This window comes from Mustela putorius, unplaced genomic scaffold, assembly GCF_011764305.1.
Source record: "Mustela putorius furo isolate JIRA1106 unplaced genomic scaffold, ASM1176430v1.1 tig00003937_pilon_pilon_pilon, whole genome shotgun sequence".
NCBI lineage: Eukaryota > Metazoa > Chordata > Mammalia > Carnivora > Mustelidae > Mustela > Mustela putorius.
Window position 1 is genome coordinate 4,860,028 of NW_025422082.1, and position 18,745 is coordinate 4,878,772.

At 37.1% G+C, this 18,745-nt stretch overlaps 1 protein-coding gene across 1 annotated transcript in view; it reads left to right on the top strand.

The window, feature by feature from the left end:
- The window catches only part of ADAM28 (ADAM metallopeptidase domain 28), a 78,037-nt gene that overhangs the window by 43,102 nt on the left and 16,190 nt on the right, over positions 1–18,745 (top strand). Inside the window, exons 14-18 of the mRNA XM_013061835.2 lie at positions 643–838; positions 6,543–6,645; positions 8,661–8,820; positions 9,531–9,611; positions 9,917–9,995. Coding sequence (XP_012917289.1) covers positions 643–838; positions 6,543–6,645; positions 8,661–8,820; positions 9,531–9,611; positions 9,917–9,995 — 619 coding nt within the window. The remainder of the gene's footprint in view (positions 1–642; positions 839–6,542; positions 6,646–8,660; positions 8,821–9,530; positions 9,612–9,916; positions 9,996–18,745) is intronic.

Consider the following 18,745-nt stretch of genomic DNA (forward strand, 5'->3'; position numbering starts at 1 on the left):
AGAGCAAGATTTGCAGTGGAATTAATACATCAAACAAAAATACATCAAATAAAGAATAATTCAAATTCACATTCAGTTGTTTCTCTCCCATAAGAAATCATTTCATAGGAAGAAGTGAGTTGAAAAGACATATTTGAGCATACAACAAAAGGAGTTAAGGATTAGGAAACATGATACCTGGGAAAGTCTCAGGGCACACTGATCTGGTGCTTATAAACTTACCTGCCTTAATACAGAAGATTCACTTGGCCAATAAATCTCTTAAGTTGCAGATATAAATCTCCTTGAAAATCTTGACAAAAATGTATTCAACAAAGGAAAAAATAAATCCCTTCTTTGCAACTAAGATGAGGTTTGGTTTTCTTCTGTACCTTTCTCCTTGATATTTGTGTAGTGCTTGCACTATAAATTCAGAAATATTGATTACTTAAAGACTCAGGCCATTGGCAGAAGTCAATAGAAATGATATAATAGGAGATGTCTTTAGTTTATGCAATGAAGATTTAAGCTAAAATAGAAGGATGCCTCTAACTACCTTGCCAAAAAAAGGCCAAAGAAAAAATATTATTTACGTTAGCTTAAGATATTCAAGTAAGTCGTGTGGGAAAGCAAAGCCTTTTCTTCATTTTTATTTCCCTGCAGTTTAAGAAGCCTGGGGCAGTGTGCCGACCAGCAAAAGATGAGTGTGATCTGCCAGAAATGTGTGATGGTAAATCTGGTATTTGCCCTGATGATAGATTCCGAGTCAATGGCTTCCCCTGCCAAAACGGGGAGGGCTACTGCTTGATGGGGATGTGCCCCACGCTGCAGGAGCAGTGCACTGAGCTGTGGGGACCAGGTAAGAGGACAAGTCCCAGTGTTGCGGGCATTCCTGCCTCTATGCACATGAAAAGAAAAATGATGCTGTAACAGGTGACAGTGTTTAATCATGGCCAAAGTAGTATTCTGTCTCAATCTTCTTTCTTAGAAACTGCGTTAGAGCTCAAAATCCTGGATAAGTGCATTTCAAGAAATACAAACAAGGATGGGCCAGTTAATTTGACTTTGAATTCCAGATTAACAATTTTTTTTTAGTATCAGTATGTCTCATGAAATATTTGAGGTAAGCTTATATTAAGAAAACTTTATCTGAAATTCAAATTTAACTGGGTAAAGCAGGAAAGAATATCCAATGGGAGAAGGTCTCCAACAAATGGTGTTGGGAAAACTGGAGAGCAACATGCAGAAGAATGAAGATGGACCACTTTCTAACATATACACAAAAATAAATTAAAAATGGATGAAAGACCTATATGTGAGACTTGAAACCATAAAAATCCCAGAGGAGAACACAGGCAGTAACCTCTTTGACACTGGCCAGAGCAACTTCTTTCTAGACATGTCTCCTGAGGCAAGGGAAACAAAAGAAAAATAAACTATTGGAACTTCATCAAAATAAAAAGTTTCCATACAGTGAAAGAAACAATAAAGAAAACTAAAAGGAGATCTATGGAATGGGAGAAGGTATTTGCAAATGACATATCTGATAAAGAGTTAGTTTTCAAAATATATAAAGAATTTATAAAATTTAACATTTCCAAAACAAATCATCCAGTTATAAAATGGGCAGAAGACATGAACAGACATTTTCCAAAGAAGACACCCAGATAGCCAGCAAACACATGAAATGATGCTCAACATCACTCATTACCAGGGAAATACAAATCAAAATTACAATGAGATACCACCTCACACCTATCAGGATTGCTAAAATTAGCAACACAAGAAAGGACAAGTGCTGGTGAGGATGTAGAAAAAGAGGAACTCTCTTGCACTGTTGGTGGGAATGCAAACTGGTGTGGCCACTCTGGAAAACAGTATGGAGGTTCCTCAAAAAGTAACAAATAGAACTACCCGACGATCCAACAATTGCACTACTAGGTATATACCATAAGAATACAAAAATACTAATTCAAAAGAATACATGAACTCTGGTGTTTATAGTGGTATTATCTACAATAACAACAATATGGTTGTGACATATTAATATCTATATATAAATGTATATATGTATGTTTATATTATATATACGTAAATACTTGTGTATATGCATATATGTGTGTATGTATATATATGTGATTATTGCTCAGCCATAAAAAGAATGAATCTTGTCATCTGCAATGATATGGATGGAGCTAGAGTGTAATATGTTAAGGAGAATAAGTCAGTCAGAGAAAGACCTACCACATGATTTCACTTCTATGTGGAATTTAAGAAACAAAACCAATGAAGGGAAGAGAAAGGCAAACCAAAAAAACAGACTCTTTTTTATGGAATTTTGAGTATTATACACCTGAAACTAATACTACACTGTATGTTAACTACTGAAATTTCAATAAAAAATTAACCAAAAAACCCCCAAATTTAACTGGGTATCATGTACTTTATCTGGCAACCCTAATCAAAATCCTTTTCAGATAAGTACATCCTTAGAAGTCTCTGTGTGTGTCTGTGTATGTCTCTCTGTGTGTGTCCATGTGTCTGTGTGTGTGTAGGGATGGCAGGAGTGTTGGGAGATGAGCAGAGCGTAAGGGACAGGGGAGGACAAAAGGACTGTGGGAATGCAGATGAGCAATTTAGAAAAGTGAAATCTCTTGAATGCTTATTTTGCCCATATTACTAGAGTTTTAGAAACCATAATCTCTGATTATACCATAAAAAAGGAATTTAAAATAAAACTTAACAATCTCCCAAACTGTAAACTACAACAAATTGTACTGAACAAGCTTGATCAGAAAGGCAATTTAAGAACTACCAGTTCTTTGGACTTCCTGGACATGATGTCCATGGTGCACGTATCTGTAATTTTCGTACCCTCTTCAGCTACACTTTCAGATTTGTCCTTAAATGACTGAAGGGACGTTTTAAAGGGGAAAATATATATTCCTAAAAGTTCTCAATGAGGGCTAGCACATACCAGGAACCTTCCACAATTCTAGAAAATATACATAAAGCAAGATAAAGGAAATAACAAAATACTGTTTCACAGTATACCCAGTAAAAAAGAAACCTGAGAAAAAATCATGGATTAGAATTTAGAAAAATTTCTGAATAAAAATAAATCCTTTGTATCAGGCAAGGGTGGGCTGAGACACAATCTGAGGAGCAAAGCTTGATACCATTTGTGTGTGGGCAGGTGCACCAGCGGGCAGAAGTCTGGCCTCTGCAACCCTCCCACTTACGGATCATGCAGCCTCACATGCTAAGTTACAGCTGGAAACAGAGATGGCTTTGTGGGTTAAAGAAAGATTTTGTGCTTTCTTGACTGACTTTGTATACAGCAGAAATCTATGGAAAGAAAAAATTCCCTGCACAGAGTTGAAGTTCTGAGCTTTCCTTTATTATCAAGTAATAAATCACTGCAGTAAATACAATTGCCTTCTCCTTTTGCCTGACCCTTCACCATCTGTCACCCCTGCAAATCTGTAGATTTTCCAGTACATAGACACTATGTGTTTTGTTCATTACGGCCTTCCCAGTGTGTTCGAGCACATTGTCTGACTTTCATAAATGTTCAAAATTATTGAATTAATGTTGAACATATTCATCTGATACTGGAATAGGGAAGATATTTTAAATCACACATTTAAAGGTTGCCCATATAAAAGATCAGAGATTCAAATTAGCTTTTAAAAAGTTCCAAAGGTAAAGGAAACAAAAGCGAAAATGAACTTTTGGGACTTCATCAAGATCAAAAGCTTCTGCACAGCAAAGGAAACAGTCAGCAAAACAAAAAGGCAACCCATGGAATGGGAGAAGATATTTACAAATGACAGTACAGACAAAAGGTTGATATCCAGGATCTATAAAGAACTCAAATTCAACACACACAAAACAGATAATCATATCAAAAAATGGACACTTCTCCAATGAAGACATACAAATGGCTCTCAGACACATGAAAATATGTTCATCATCACGAGCCATCAGGGAGATTCAAATTAAAACCACATTGAGATACCACCTTACACCAGTTAGAATGGCCAAAATTAGCAAGACAGGAAACAACATGTGTTGGAGAGGATGTGGAGAAAGGGGAATCCTCTTACACTGGTGGTGGGAATGCAAGTTGGTGCAGCCTCTTTGGAGAACAGTGTGGAGATTCCTCAAGAAATTAAAAATAGAGCTTCCCTATGACCCTGCCATTGCACTACTGGGTATTTACCCCAAAGACACAGATGCAGTGAAAAGAAGGGCCATCTGTACCCCAATGCTTATAGCAGCAATGGCCACGGTCACCAGACTGTGGAAAGAACCAAGATGCCCTTCAATGGATGAATGGATAAGGAAGATGTGGTCTGTATACACTATGGAGTATTATGCCTCTATGAGAAAGAATGAATATCCAACTTTTGTATCAACATGGATGGAACTGGAAGAGATTATGCTGAGTGAAATAAGTGAGGCAGAGAGAGTCAATTATCATATGGTTTCACTTATTTGTGGAGCATAACAAATAACATGGAGGACATGGGGAGATGGAAAGGAGAAGGGAGTTGAGGGAAATTGGAAGGGGAGATGAACCGGGAGAGACTATGGACTCTGAAAAACAATCTGAGGGTTTTGAAGGGGGGGGTGGGTGGGAGGTTGGGGTAACCAGGTGGTGGGTATTATGGAGGGTATGTATTGCATGGAGACTGGGTGTGGTGCATAAAAAATGCATTCTCTTATGCTGAAAAATAAATAAATAAATAAACAAGCAAACAAATAAATAAGTTTCAAATTATGTGACCTATAAGGGATCACAAATTTATTTCAAATTAATCTTCAAGGTTTTAAAAGTCTAATAACATATATAAGGAAGGAGATCACCCTCTTCAATTTCAAATCATTTCTATAAACCCTTTGTAGTTCCAAATATTGGAAATGTGAACAAGGCATTAACAGGTAATTTGTCATAAAGAAATACAAATGTCTAAAAAACATTTAAATCATTTTAACTCACTAGCAAGAAGTATGAAGTACTGACACATTGATGTGTGAGGAAATGCAAATAGAGTAGGAAATACAATTGAAAAGTTGATTACTTCAACACCTGTCAGATTGGCAAAACTTTAATATATTTAATGCTCAGTGTCAGTGAAGATGTGGCAAAGCACCTACTTTTACGCACTCCAGTAAAAACATGACTTAACACAGTCTTTCCAGGATGAATTGGAAAAATGTATGTAAAACCTAAAAAGAAAATGCACTGCTTCCCCCAGCAAGTGTTTTTAGGAATATTTTTTCACAAAGGATTTTCACCTAACACCTTTTTTTTTTTTTGCCTTCCCCTAAGTATTTTATTTTAATTAACATATAATGTATTATTAGCCCTAGGGGTACAGGTCTGTGAACCACCATCACCCAACACTTTTAAAATTGATAATGGATAATTGTGAAACATCTCAAAGTCAAAGAATAAGCATTAGTCAAATAAATTATAGAGTATTTACGAAATGCAACTTTTATAGCCACGATACTGCTCAATATTTAGTGCCAGGGGAATGGACAAGTATACTTGTTATTTGGGAGGCAGTGTGGTACTGGGTGTATGAATGATGCTTTCCACAATATTAGCAGCAATAACTCTGAAGTTTGGGATTAGGAGCATGCTTTTTCCTTATCATTCATGCCTAACTATTCACATTTTTCATGTAGAAAATATGATAATGAAACTTTTTTTATCATCTTGGAATTTGGAACGTGAAATTTATTTAAAATGATTCCAGCTTATAGATAAACCGAGAGGTTAAGGCAGTCGGCCAGAGTCACATAGCTGTGATTTAGCTTCTGAGCTCTTAACCACTGTATTCTACTGCTCATCTGATAGGGATATAAAGAAGATTGCATGAGCCATTAAGTATGTGATGCCTATTGCTGTGCCTGCACAAAGCAGAAATTTGACTAAGCATAGCAAGTAATTGTGACAGTAGCAAGTATTATCAAAAGAGCTTCCCAATGTCTTCTTGTGGGCTGTTAATATAATGATTGTGGCTCTCCTAGCTCAGTCTTCATATTTAGATTTTTTTTAATCTTCAGCAAATCAACCACATTTCTAAATATTTAGATAGTCATTATTCAAAACTTAAAATTTTGAAGGCTTATTTTATTTTTTTAAAATATTTTATTTATTTAGAGAGAGTGTGTGTGAGGGGGACGAGGAAAACGAAGAGGGAGAGGGAGAGAATCTTAAGCAGACTCCAAGCTGAGGGGTGGAGCCTGTCCCAGGGCTCGATCTCCCAATCCTGAGATTATGACCTGAACTGAAATCAAGAGTCTGATGCTTAACCAACTGAGCCACCCAGATGCCCCTAAAAGAGTATTTTAAATTCTAGCTAGCTTTCTTAATAACAAAACTATTCCAACCTTTATTTCTGACAATGGTCAATAGGATTATGCCAGAAAAGTAATTCTCATGCTATATATTTCATCAATTTTATATTTCATTAATCATTTGGGGCATTGAATATCTTATCTCTTTTCTTTTCTAATATGTCCCTACTGACCATGCCTGGTTCAAGGGACCAATGTTGCAGACAAATCGTGTTACAGCAGGAATGAAGGTGGGTCAAAGTATGGGTACTGTCGCAAAGTGGATGACACACCCATTCCCTGCAAATCAACGTAAGTGGCCTTGTTGTTTGAACCTTCCTGCCGCATAGACTAGAGAAATCATTCACTTCCAGACACATGTTCTGATTTATTCCAGTTAAAGCAAAAGTTAATTTGGACATCATTCATTTGATAAGCATTCACTGGGTGATGATTATGTGCTGTGTTTTAGACTAGGCACTAAGTTAAAATACAAATAAGAAAGAATTCTTTTTTCCAGTGCCTCATGATGGGTGCTTTGGATGACACGTACAGTCGTTTTGAAATAAAGGGAATATGTGGATGGAATGTGCAGCAGTGAATGGGCATGTCTGGAAGTCTATACATGGATTTTCCAATATAACTTAGGAGCTTTTCCATCTAGGTGTTTCATTATGGTTCTAGGAGTGTAAATATTTATCTACTCAGAGGAAAAACCAATACAATGCTCATTTGGTTTTATTTAAGGTTGCCATGGCATTATCTAAGAAAAAACACAGTAAGAGAAAAGATGGACAATTCATCTGGAGAATTTGTTTTCCTTTTTGTATTGATATTCTGTAAAATAAATTTCTTCAATATCATAAGCAATGGACTTGAGATCTTTGGATAAGGTTTTTTTTGATTCTATAATTTCAAGATGACTTGTAAAATTCAAATTATAATGGATTAAACTGAGTATCTTCTCCAAATTTCACACATACTAAATAATGTGGAATAAGAAACTGAACAAGATTAATTTTTCTCAAAGTTTTTCTGTTAAACAGTGATTTCTCCAGATGATAAATATTACCAAGCTATATTTCAGACAGAGAGTCTTCCTTTGGAGAGTCTGAGCCTAAAAGATAAAAATATTCCATGGTCTCTCCTTTATAAGAAATCAGGGAAGATTCAAAAGGGAAAATAATTTTGTAAAAAGCAATGCATATGTTTTCTGGGAACCAATATGTAGTCCAAGCGGCAGCGAGCAGGAAAGAGAGTAAGGTGGTTCCCCTTCTCTCTGTAGCAGGTGCACACATTGTCCTGAATGACTGTATGATCCCTGGATCATTCCTCCAACTAGAGGCACAAACATATCATTCTTTCCACAGGCTGACCTCCTAGTCACTTCTGAATAGTCATCGGTTGTAGTGGAGAGAGGACCTGAAATTCTCTGTGCTCTAGGCCCTCCTTATAAAAGCTCTACCTAAGAGACTCAAGAAAAATGCCTCTTCAAGTTTGGAGAGAATGTGTGCCTTTCTCTACTCCTCTGTCATATTTGCTAACAGTTGCCAGAAATATCAGGAGAATCTTATTCTGTACCTCTCAGAGTAGTTTTTCACAGACTTCCTCAGAATTCTGCATAAAGTGATTGACTCCAATTTTATTGGATCTGACTTTTTTCACCGGCAGTGAATGAATGGCTTTACTAAGTGCTGAGCTGTTTCATCATTATTTGCAAGGAGACAGTTCTTTCAGGAACCCCAAATGATGTCTTCGAGTGTCACCCAAGGCTCAGCCTTATGTAGACACAGCTATAGTTGGGAGACTTAATATGCTGCAATTCATGAAAATAAAGTAACTTTAGTTGAAACAAAATAGAAATATCCACGTGTCCTCCATGATGTTAAAAGTCTTTCCTCTTTATAGCTCAAACATGACCTTCATTTCCAGGTGTTTCTCTTGGTCTGTCATGGCTTCTGCAGTGGCAGCCATTGCATTCCAATGAGACAAAAAGAGAAAAAAGTAAGGAGCAGGACATACTCCTTCATGTAATACCCCCTTCAAGAATTTACACATAAGATTCTGCTTCCTCCCCATTGGCCAGAACTTAGGCAATTGACCAAAATTAGCTGCCTAGGAATCTGAGAAATGTGGGTTTTGCTTTTAAGCAACAATGTGCCTTGTTAATGTTTGGTGCCTCTATTACAGAAGAATAAAGGGAAATTTCACATAAAGAGAGAATATGATGAGTTAAATATTGATGGCCTGGGAGGTGATTTAGAACTGCAGAGAACTGCAGTTAGGATCCTGGTATTTCAACTGCAACAAATTTGACTTTTCCTCAGTGATGCCATGTGTGGGAAGTTGTTCTGTCAAGGTGGGTCAGATACTTTGCCTTGGAGAGGACATATTATAACTTTCCTGACATGTAAAACATTTGAACCTGAAGACAGCAGTCAAGAAGTAGCCATGGTAGCCAATGGAACCAAGTGTGGAAACAAGAAGGTAAGTTGAAAATGTAGCTTTTAATCAAAGTGTTCTTTTGTCTTGTTTTTTGTTTTGTTTTGTTTTGTTTGTTTGCTTCTCAAGGACTCTTTATGTTTTATGGGGCACAGTTTTCAAAGCAATACTTAGCACCACTCATTTATGCATGTGTCCACTCATCCCTTCAATATTGTTTTATAGGTAACTATTATGTGCTTAAGTACTGGCTTATTAAAACTTGGTAAATTGTATTGCCCCAAATCAGTAGGTTCTCAATAAATGGTAACTCCCTTGAAAATAATAATTAAGAGAATAATAACAATACTATTTATTTTTACATAAATGATAGGTACTGCAATATTGAAGATGATGTGATATTAACATGTTCTCCATAATATTTTTGTTTGGAATGGGTGCTTTGTATCATATGCAATGCTTAGCTCAGTGATAAGTATCAGTCTCAGGCATGGACTGAAGAGGTGGATTAAGGGAATGACTCAGGAGTAATAAAGTGAAGTAAGGAAATATTCTTTAGAGGACTTTCCAAAAATTTTTTAACACAAATTATCTAGCTTCATCTTCTTATTTCCAAAAGAATGTTGTGATTTCCCTAATAAAAGGGCAACAATCATGGCTAATAATAGAAGACTAAATTCCAAAGAGTCAGCAATTTGCAGAGCTGAAGCCATTAGATATTGATGTCAGCTTGTTGCTTTTCACATCACTTTCAGGTTTGCATTAATGCAGAATGTGTAGATATTGAAAGAGCCTACAAATCAACCAATTGCTCCTCCAAGTGCAAAGGACATGCTGTAAGTTTTGACAATGCTTCCCCAATCTTGCTGAATCTTTTGTAATTTTAGATCAGTTTTGATGATGCTGAAGTAATGTTTCAGCATTAAATTAAAATTATTAAGTTTGCCTTAATGCTCAGTAGTTTGGTTCAGTGAAAAGAATTTCTTCTAAGAACTTGGTATTGACATCCCTACGATGGATTCATACATTATGTAGATAGCTGAAAGGCTACAGAGTAAGGGTTAGCTTCTGATGAATAGGGCCCCTGGGTTGGTGGTCAGTCAGCCCAGTGTGGAAACTAGTAAGATCTTGTCTTCTCCAGGTGTGTGACCATGATCTCCAGTGTCAGTGTAAAGAAGGATGGGCCCCTCCTGATTGTGATGACTCTTCAGTGGTCTTCCGTAGGTAACATTACCTGTCTAGCCTGAAAAAATTGCTCTTCTAAGCTTTTATTTCATATTACATTAGATTTCATTGCCTTTTCTCTATCCTCTTGGAATTCTTGTTCATTCCATAAATATTGAATCTGCAATATTAATCTTCAAGTTCTCTAATAGTTTTTTGTTTTTGAAGCATATTTTCCACATCCTTATGCTTTTACTATACATACAAAAAATTTCTTCAAATTTTATATTTGCAATCTTTATTTTAATTTCCCAAATTTTCTTCTTTTATGATTGTTCTATTTTTGTAGCAACTTTGACTTAATGTATAGATATAATATCCTCATAGAACTCTCTAAGAACACAGCTTAGATTATTTTTGTAGGTTCAGTTCTGTTCTTTGAATCATCTCTATTTCTTTTTTTATTTTTTAAAGATTTTATTTATTTGACAGACAGAGATCGCAAGTAGGCAGAGAGGCAAGCAGAGGGAGAGAGAGGAGGCAGCAGGCTCCCTGCTGAGCAGAGAGCCCGATGCGGGGTTCAATCCCAGAACCCTGAGATCATGACCTGAGCCAAAGGCAGAGGCTTAACCCACTGAACCACCCAGGCGCCCCTCATCTCTATGTCTTTTGAGTTTGATTTCTTTTTCACCCTGTCTCTTATTTGCCTTTTCTCTTCAGGGTATGGGGCCTTAGTTGAAGGTGAGATAGGTTGACTTCAATCGGTTTTCAAGGGGTTTTTTTGCATGTTTGTGTGCTTGTTATACCAACCAATACTTCTCCAGATGGGAGATCCGGCAGTGAGCTCTATCAGTAGAAAGACCTCCCTCCATGCCCTCAGGGCGGAAAGCAGCCAGGGTGGGGATCCTCATCCCCAGTCACTATGGTGAGGAGTACTTTGACCAGACAAGAGCTCCTCATAGCATTTATATCCTGAGAGAACTACTTTCTCTCCGCACTCTTTCCTTGATCCTCTCTTCTGTTTCATCTCCTGTGGGTATCTGCAGTTAGCCTCTGTTCTGCTTCTCAGGCCCTTGCATCCCCTTGCTTCTAGATAGCAGTTCTTGGGTCTTTGTCCTCGCTCTTGTTCTATGTACACAAGGGATGTGGATGGGGATGTAGATGGAGACACACCTGACCAAACCATCTGTCTCCAGTTCAGATTCTCTGTTGGCTTCCCAAGAAAGAATAGTACTTGCTTCTGATGTTTGGACTATTTTTAAAAATATATATTATTTATTTTTTTTTTAGATGGGGGAGGGGCAGAGGGAAATGTAGAGAATTTCAATCAGACTCTATGCTGAATGCGGGCTTGAGGCAGGGCTCAGTTTTACAATCCTGAGATCATGACCAAAGCCAAAATCAAGAGTCAGACGCTTAACTGACTGAGCAACTCAGGCTCCCCTGGGCTATTTTTTGTTTGTTTGGTTTTTGTTTTTAAGATTTTATTTTAATTCCAGTTAGATAATATATAGCATACTATTGATTTCAGGTGTACAGTATGGTGATTCAACACTTCAATACAACACCTTTTTTTTTTTTTAAATGTGATGGACTTGTGGGAGGGTATGTGTTGTGGTGAACTCTGTGTATTATGTAAGACTGGTGAATTACAGACATGTACCCCTGAAACGAATATTACATTATATGCCAATAATAATAAAAAATTCTTGGTTCTTTGCTAGACTTCCCAAGAAAGAATAGCATTTACTTCTGACATTGGATTATAATTTAATGTTTCTGTCTGACCATATCCCTTTACTTACTTTCTGAAATTCCTGAAAATTCTTTATGAGTTTTTTCTAGTGCTCTATGATTTTATTATGTATATATTTAAATATTAAATATGTTATTACATGTATATAGACAGGCACATATATGCACATATTCTATTTAGGATGTGTCCTCTGATATTTGGATATGGTAGGGTAATAGACACAGAAACATCAATCTTTAATTAGAAAATTCTTTAATGGTTTCAACACTCACTAAAAATGCTTTTAAACTATGGCTTACCTCTTCGTAAATTCTATTTTATTTATCTCTTGATTTGGTAAATCACTTCTATTAGTCATTTCTTCTTTCTTCTTGCATGAAACTTTCTATGTTGCATTTACAAGAATTTATTTCCTTTGCTAAATAGAAAACATGAATAGGTTGGATTGGACTAGATTTTTTTGACTCAGAGTTTTAATTTCATGACTCTCTCGAGAAGTGGATCCTGATATTTAATGTTCAAAAACTGAGGCTACCCTGATTTTGCTTCTTGTTGTTGTGAAATAACCCTTTAAAAATCATTAGTTTGGTTTCCCTTAAATGTTTTTAGAATTGCTACTTAATGAAAATACCATTTTGCCATGCCTGGGTGTTGTTTGCTTTTAATTATTTTGATTGTTACCCAGTGAAGGCTTTCAAATTGAGGGCTTGATTCTGTATTCAGTACAAGGAATGTTTCTGTTATTACAGATTTGAAAACGGATTCTGTTCCATTTCCTTGATTTCTTTTTTTTTCTTTTCAGGTATTTATTTATTTTTAAATCTTTTTAAAATTTCTTTTCAGCATAAGAGAATTCATTGCTTTTGCACCACACTCAGTGCTCCATGCAATACATGCCCTCCTTAAAACCCACCACCTGACTTCCCCAACCTTCCACCCCCCCGCCCCTTCAAAACCCTCAGGTTGTTTTTCAGAGTCCATAGTCTTTCATGGTTCATCTCCCCTTCCAATTTCCCTCAACTCCCTTCTCCTTTCCATCTCCCCATGTCCTCCATGTTATTTGTTATGCTCCACAAATAAGTGAAACCATATGATAATTGATTGACTCTCTCTGCTTGACTTATTTCACTCAGAATAATCTCTTCCAGTTCCATCCATGTTGATACAAAAGTTGGATATTCATTCTTTCTCATAGAGGCATAATACTCCATAGTGTATACAGACCACATCTTCCTTATCCATTCATCCATTGAAGGGCATCTTGGTTCTTTCCACAGTCTGGTGACCGTGGCCATTGCTGCTATAAGCATTGGGGTACAGATGGCCCTTCTTTTCACTGCATCTGTGTCTTTGGGGTAAATACCCAGTAGTGCAATGGCAGGGTCATAGGGAAGCTCTATTTTTAATTTCTTGAGGAATCTCCACACTGTTCTCCAAAGAGGCTGCACCAACTTGCATTCCCACCACCAGTGTAAGAGGGTTCCCCTTTCTCCATATCCTCTCCAACACACGTTGTTTCCTGTCTTGCTAATTTTGGCCATTCTAACTGGTGTAAGGTGGTATCTCAATGTGGTTTTAATTTGAATCTCCCTGATGGCTCGTGATGATGAACATATTTTCATGTGTCTGAGAGCCATTTGTATGTCTTCATTGGAGAAGTGTCCATTTTTTGATATGATTATCTGTTTTGTGTGTGTTGAACTTGAGTTCTTTATAGATCCTGGATATCAACCTTTTGTCTGTACTGTCTCAACTCAACACTTCCCTGTTTTCTAATTCAGAAATATAAATTATCTTATCAAACATCTTAACTGTGTGACCTTCCTGTTATCCTTTTTTGTCATTCTCTATCCCCTGTAATTTTGGGGAAAGTCTTTCAAACTTATTTTGTGTATCATAGAGTGAATTGTTCACAATGTCAACACTCCTATTTATTAGTTATAATGACATTCTAAAATGGTAAATGGCATTTTTGTGTTTCTTTAAACATCTTCCATACCACTTTGTTGTCTTCTCTTATTTTGCATCTTCTTTAAATAGATTTATTTTCATTTTATTGAGAGTACTAAGCAGATGCCACCCTAAATTTACATTGATTCTTTATAACATTTTTTTTTAATTTCTTTTCTGTGTTCCTTATAACTTTTTTTGAGAGCATATATTCTTTTTTTTTAACATAATTTTTTATTTTTTATAAACATATATTTTTATCCCCAGGGGTACAGGTCTGTGAATCACCAGGTTTACACACTTCACAGCACTCACCAAAACACATACCCTCCCCAATGTCCATAATACCACCCCCTTCTCCCAAACCCCCTCCCCCCAACAACCCTCAGTTTGTTTTGTGAGATTAAGAGTCACTTATGGTTTGTCTCCCTCCCAATCCCATCTTCTTTCATTTATTCTTCTCGTACCCACTTAAGCCCCCATGTTGCATCACCACTTCCTCATATCAGGGAGATCATATGATACTTGTCTTTCTCCCATTGACTTATTTCGCTAAGCATGATACGCTCTAGTTCCATCCATATTGTCGCAAATGGCAAGATTTCATTTCTTTTGATGGCTGCATAGTATTCCATTGTGTATATATACCACATCTTCTTGATCCATTCATCTGTTGATGGACATCTAGGTTCTTTCCATAGTTTGGCTATTGTGGACATTGCTGCTATAAACATTCGAGTACACGTGCCCCTTTGGATCACTACGTTTGTATCTTTAGGGTAAATGCCCAATAGTGCAATTGCTGGGTCATAGGGCAGTTCTATTTTCAAAATTTTGAGGAACATCAATGCTGTTTTCCAGAGAGGTGCACCAGCTTGCATTCCCACCAACAGTGTAGGAGGGTTCCCCTTTCTCCGCATCCTCGCCAGCATCTGTCATTTCCTGACTTGTTGATTTTAGCCATTCTGACTGGTGTGAGGTGATATCGCATTGTGGTTTTGATTTGTATTTCCCTGATGCCGAGTGATATGGAGCACTTTTTCATGTGTCTGTTGGCCATCTGGATGTCTTCTTTGCAGAAATGTCTGCTCATGTCCTCTGCCCATTTCTTGATTGGATTATTTGTTCTTTGGGTGTTGAGTTTGCTAAGTTCTTTATAGATTCTGGACACTAGTCCTTTATCTGATATGTCGTTTGCAAATATCTTCTCCCATTCTGTCAGTTGTCTTTTGATTTTGTTAACTGTTTCCTTTGCTGTGCAAAAGCTTTTGATCTTGATGAAATCCCAATAGTTCATTTTTGCCCTTGCTTCCCTTGCCTTTGGCGTTGTTCCTAGGAAGATGTTGCTGCGGCTGAGGTCGAAGAGGTTGCTGCCTGTGTTCTCCTCAAGGATTTTGATGGATTCCTTTCGCACATTGAGGTCCTTCATCCATTTTGAGTCTATTTTTGTGTGTGGTGTAAGGAAATGGTCCAATTTCATTTTTCTGCATGTGGCTGTCCAATTTTCCCAGCACCATTTATTGAAGAGGCTGTCTTTTTTCCATTGGACATTCTTTCCTGCTTTGTCGAAGACTAGTTGACCATAGAGTTGAGAGTCTATTTCTGGGCTCTCTATTCTGTTCCATTGATCTATGGGTCTGTTTTTGTGCCAGTACCATGCTGTCTTGATGATGACAGCTTTGTAATAGAGCTTGAAGTCCGGGATTGTGATGCCACCAACGTTGGCTTTCTTTTTCAATATCCCTTTAGTTATTCGAGGTCTTTTCTGGTTCCATATAAATTTTAGCATTATTTGTTCCATTTCTTTGAAAAAGATGGATGGTACTTTGATAGGAATTGCATTAAATGTGTAGATTGCTTTAGGTAGCATAGACATTTTCACAATATTTATTCTTCCAATCCAGGAGCATGGAACATTTTTCCATTTCTTTGTGTCTTCCTCAATTTCTTTCATGAGTACTTTATAGTTTTCTGAGTATAGATTCTGTGTGTCTTTGGTTAGGTTTATTCCTAGGTATCTTATGGTTTTGGGTGCAATTGTAAATGGGATTGACTCCTTAATTTCCCTTTCTTCTGTCTTGCTGTTGGTGTAGAGAAATGCAACTGATTTCTGTGCATTGATTTTATATCCTGACACTTTACTGAATTCCTGTATAAGTTCTAGCAGTTTTGGAGTGGAGTCTTTTGGATTTTCCACATATAGTATCATATCATCCGCGAAGAGTGATAATTTGACTTCTTTGCCTATTTGGATGCCTTTAATTTCCTTTTGTTGTCTGATTGCTGAGGCTAGGACCTCTAGTACTATGCTGAATAGCAGTGGTGATAATGGACATCCCTGCCTTGTTCCTGACCTTAGTGGAAAAGCTTTCAGTTTTTCTCCATTGAGAATGATATTTGCGGTGGGTTTTTCATAGATGGCTTTGATGATATTGAGGTATGTGCCCTCTATCCCTACACTTTGAAGAGCTTTGATCAGGAAGGGGTGCTGTAGTTTGTCAAATGCTTTTTCAGCATCTATTGAGAGTATCATATGGTTCTTGTTCTTACTTTTATTGATGTGTTGTATCACATTGACTGATTTGCGGATGTTGAACCAACCTTGCAGCCCTGGAATAAATCCCACTTGGTCGTGGTGAATAATCTTTTTAATGTACTGTTGAATCCTATTGGCTAGTATTTTGTTGAGTATTTTCGCATCTGTGTTCATCAAGGATATTGGTCTATAGCTCTCTTTTTTGGTGGGATCCTTGTCTGGTTTGGGGATCAAGGTGATGCTGGCCTCATAAAATGAGATTGGAAGTTTTCCTTCCATTTCTATTTTTTGGAACAGTTTTAGGAGAATAGGAATTAGTTCTTCTTTAAATGTTTGGTAGAATTCCCCCGGGAAGCCATCTGGCCCTGGGCTTTTGTTTGTTTGGAGATTTTTAATGACTGTTTCAATGTCCTTACTGGTTATGGGTCTGTTCAGGCTTTCTATTTCTTCCTGGTTCAGTTGTGGTAGTTTATATGTTTCTAGGAATGCATCCATTTCTTCCAGATTGTCAAATTTATTGCCGTAGAGTTTCTCATAGTATGTTCTTATAATAGTTTGTATTTCTTTGGTGTTAGTTGTGATCTCTCCTCTTTCATTCATGATTTTATTTATTTGGGTCCTTTCTCTTTTCTTTTTGATAAGTCTGGCCAGGGGTTTATCAATTTTATTAATTCTTTCAAAGAACCAGCTCCTACTTTCGTTGATTTGTTCTATTGTTTTTTTGGTTTCTATTTCATTGATTTCTGCTCTGATCTTTATGATTTCTTTCTCCTGCTAGGCTTAGGGTTTCTTTCTTGTTCTTTCTCCAGCTCCTTTAGGTGTAGGGTTAGATTGTGTACCTGAGACCTTTCTTGTTTCTTGAGAAAGGCTTGTACCGCTATATATTTTCCTCTCAGGACTGCCGTTGTTGTGTCCCACAGATTTTGAACCGTTGTATTTTCATTATCATTTGTTTCCATGATTTTTTTCAATTCTTCTTTAATTTCCCGGTTGACCCATTCATTCTTTAGAAGGATGCTGTTTAGTCTCCATGTATTTTGGTTCTTTTCCAACTTCCTTTTGTGGTTGAGTTCTAGCTTTCGAGCATTGTGGTCTGAAAATATGCAGGGAATGATCCCAATCTTTTGATACCGGTTGAGTCCTGATTTAGGACCCAGGATGTGATCTATTCTGGAGAATGTTCCATGTGCACTAGAGAAGAATGTGTATTCTGTTGCTTTGGGATGAAATGTTCTGAATATATCTGTAATGTCCATCTGGTCCAGTGTGTCGTTTAAGGCCTTTATTTCCTTGCTGATCTTTTGCTTGGATGATCTGTCCATTTCAGTGAGGGGAGTGTTAAAGTCCCCTACTATTATTGTATTACTGTTGATGTGTTTGATTTTGTTATTAATTGGTTTATATAGTTGGCTGCTCCCACGTTGGGGGCATAGATATTTAAAATTGTTAAATCTTCTGTTGGACAGACCCTTTGAGTATGATATAGTGTCCTTCCTCATCTCTTATTATAGTCTTTGGCTTAAAATCTAATTGATCTGATATAAGGATTGCCACTCCTGCTTTCTTCTGATGTCCATTAGCATGGTAAATTCTTTTCCACCCCCTCACTTTAAATCTGGAGGTTTCTTCGGGCTTAAAATGAGTTTCTTGGAGGCAACATATAGATGGGTTTTGTTTTTTTATCCATTCTGATACCCTTTGTCTTTTGACAGGGGCATTTAGCCCATTAACATTCAGGGTAACTATTGAGAGATATGAATTTAGTGCCATTGTTTTGCCTATAAGGTGACTGTTACTGTATATGGTCTCTGTTCCTTTCTGATCTACCACTTGTAGGCTTTCTCTTTGTTTAGAGGACCCCTTTCAAGATTTCCTGTAGAGCTGGTTTGGTGTTTGCAAATTCTTTCAGTTGTTGTTTGTCCTGAAAGCTTTTAATCTCTCCTTCTATTTTCAATGATAGCCTAGCTGGATATAGTATTCTGGGCTGCATGTTTTTCTCGTTTAGTGCTCTGAAAATATCATGCCAGCTCTTTCTGGCCTGCCAGGTCTCTGTGGATAAGTCAGCTGCCAATCTAATATTTTTACCATTGTATGTTACAGACTTCTTTTCCCGAGCTGCTTTCAGGATTTTCTCTTTGTCACTGAGACTTGTAAATTTTACTATTAGGTGACGGGGTGTGGGCCTATTCTTATTGATTTTGAGGGGTGTTCTCTGAACCTCCTGAATTTTGATGCTCGTTCCCTTTGCCATATTGGGGAAATTCTCCCCAATAATTCTCTCTAGTATACCTTCTGCTCCCCTCTCTCTTTCTTCTTCTTCTGGAATCCCAATTATTCTAATGTTGTTTCGTCTTATGGTGTCACTTATCTCTCGAATTCTCCCCTCGTGGTCCAGTAGCTGTTTGTCCCTCTTTTGCTCAGCTTCTTTATTCTCTGTCATTTGGTCTTCTATATCACTAATTCTTTCTTCTGCCTCATTTATCCTAGCAGTGAGAGCCTCCATTTTTGATTGCACCTCATTAATAGCTTTTTTGATTTCAACTTGGTTAGATTTTAGTTCTTTT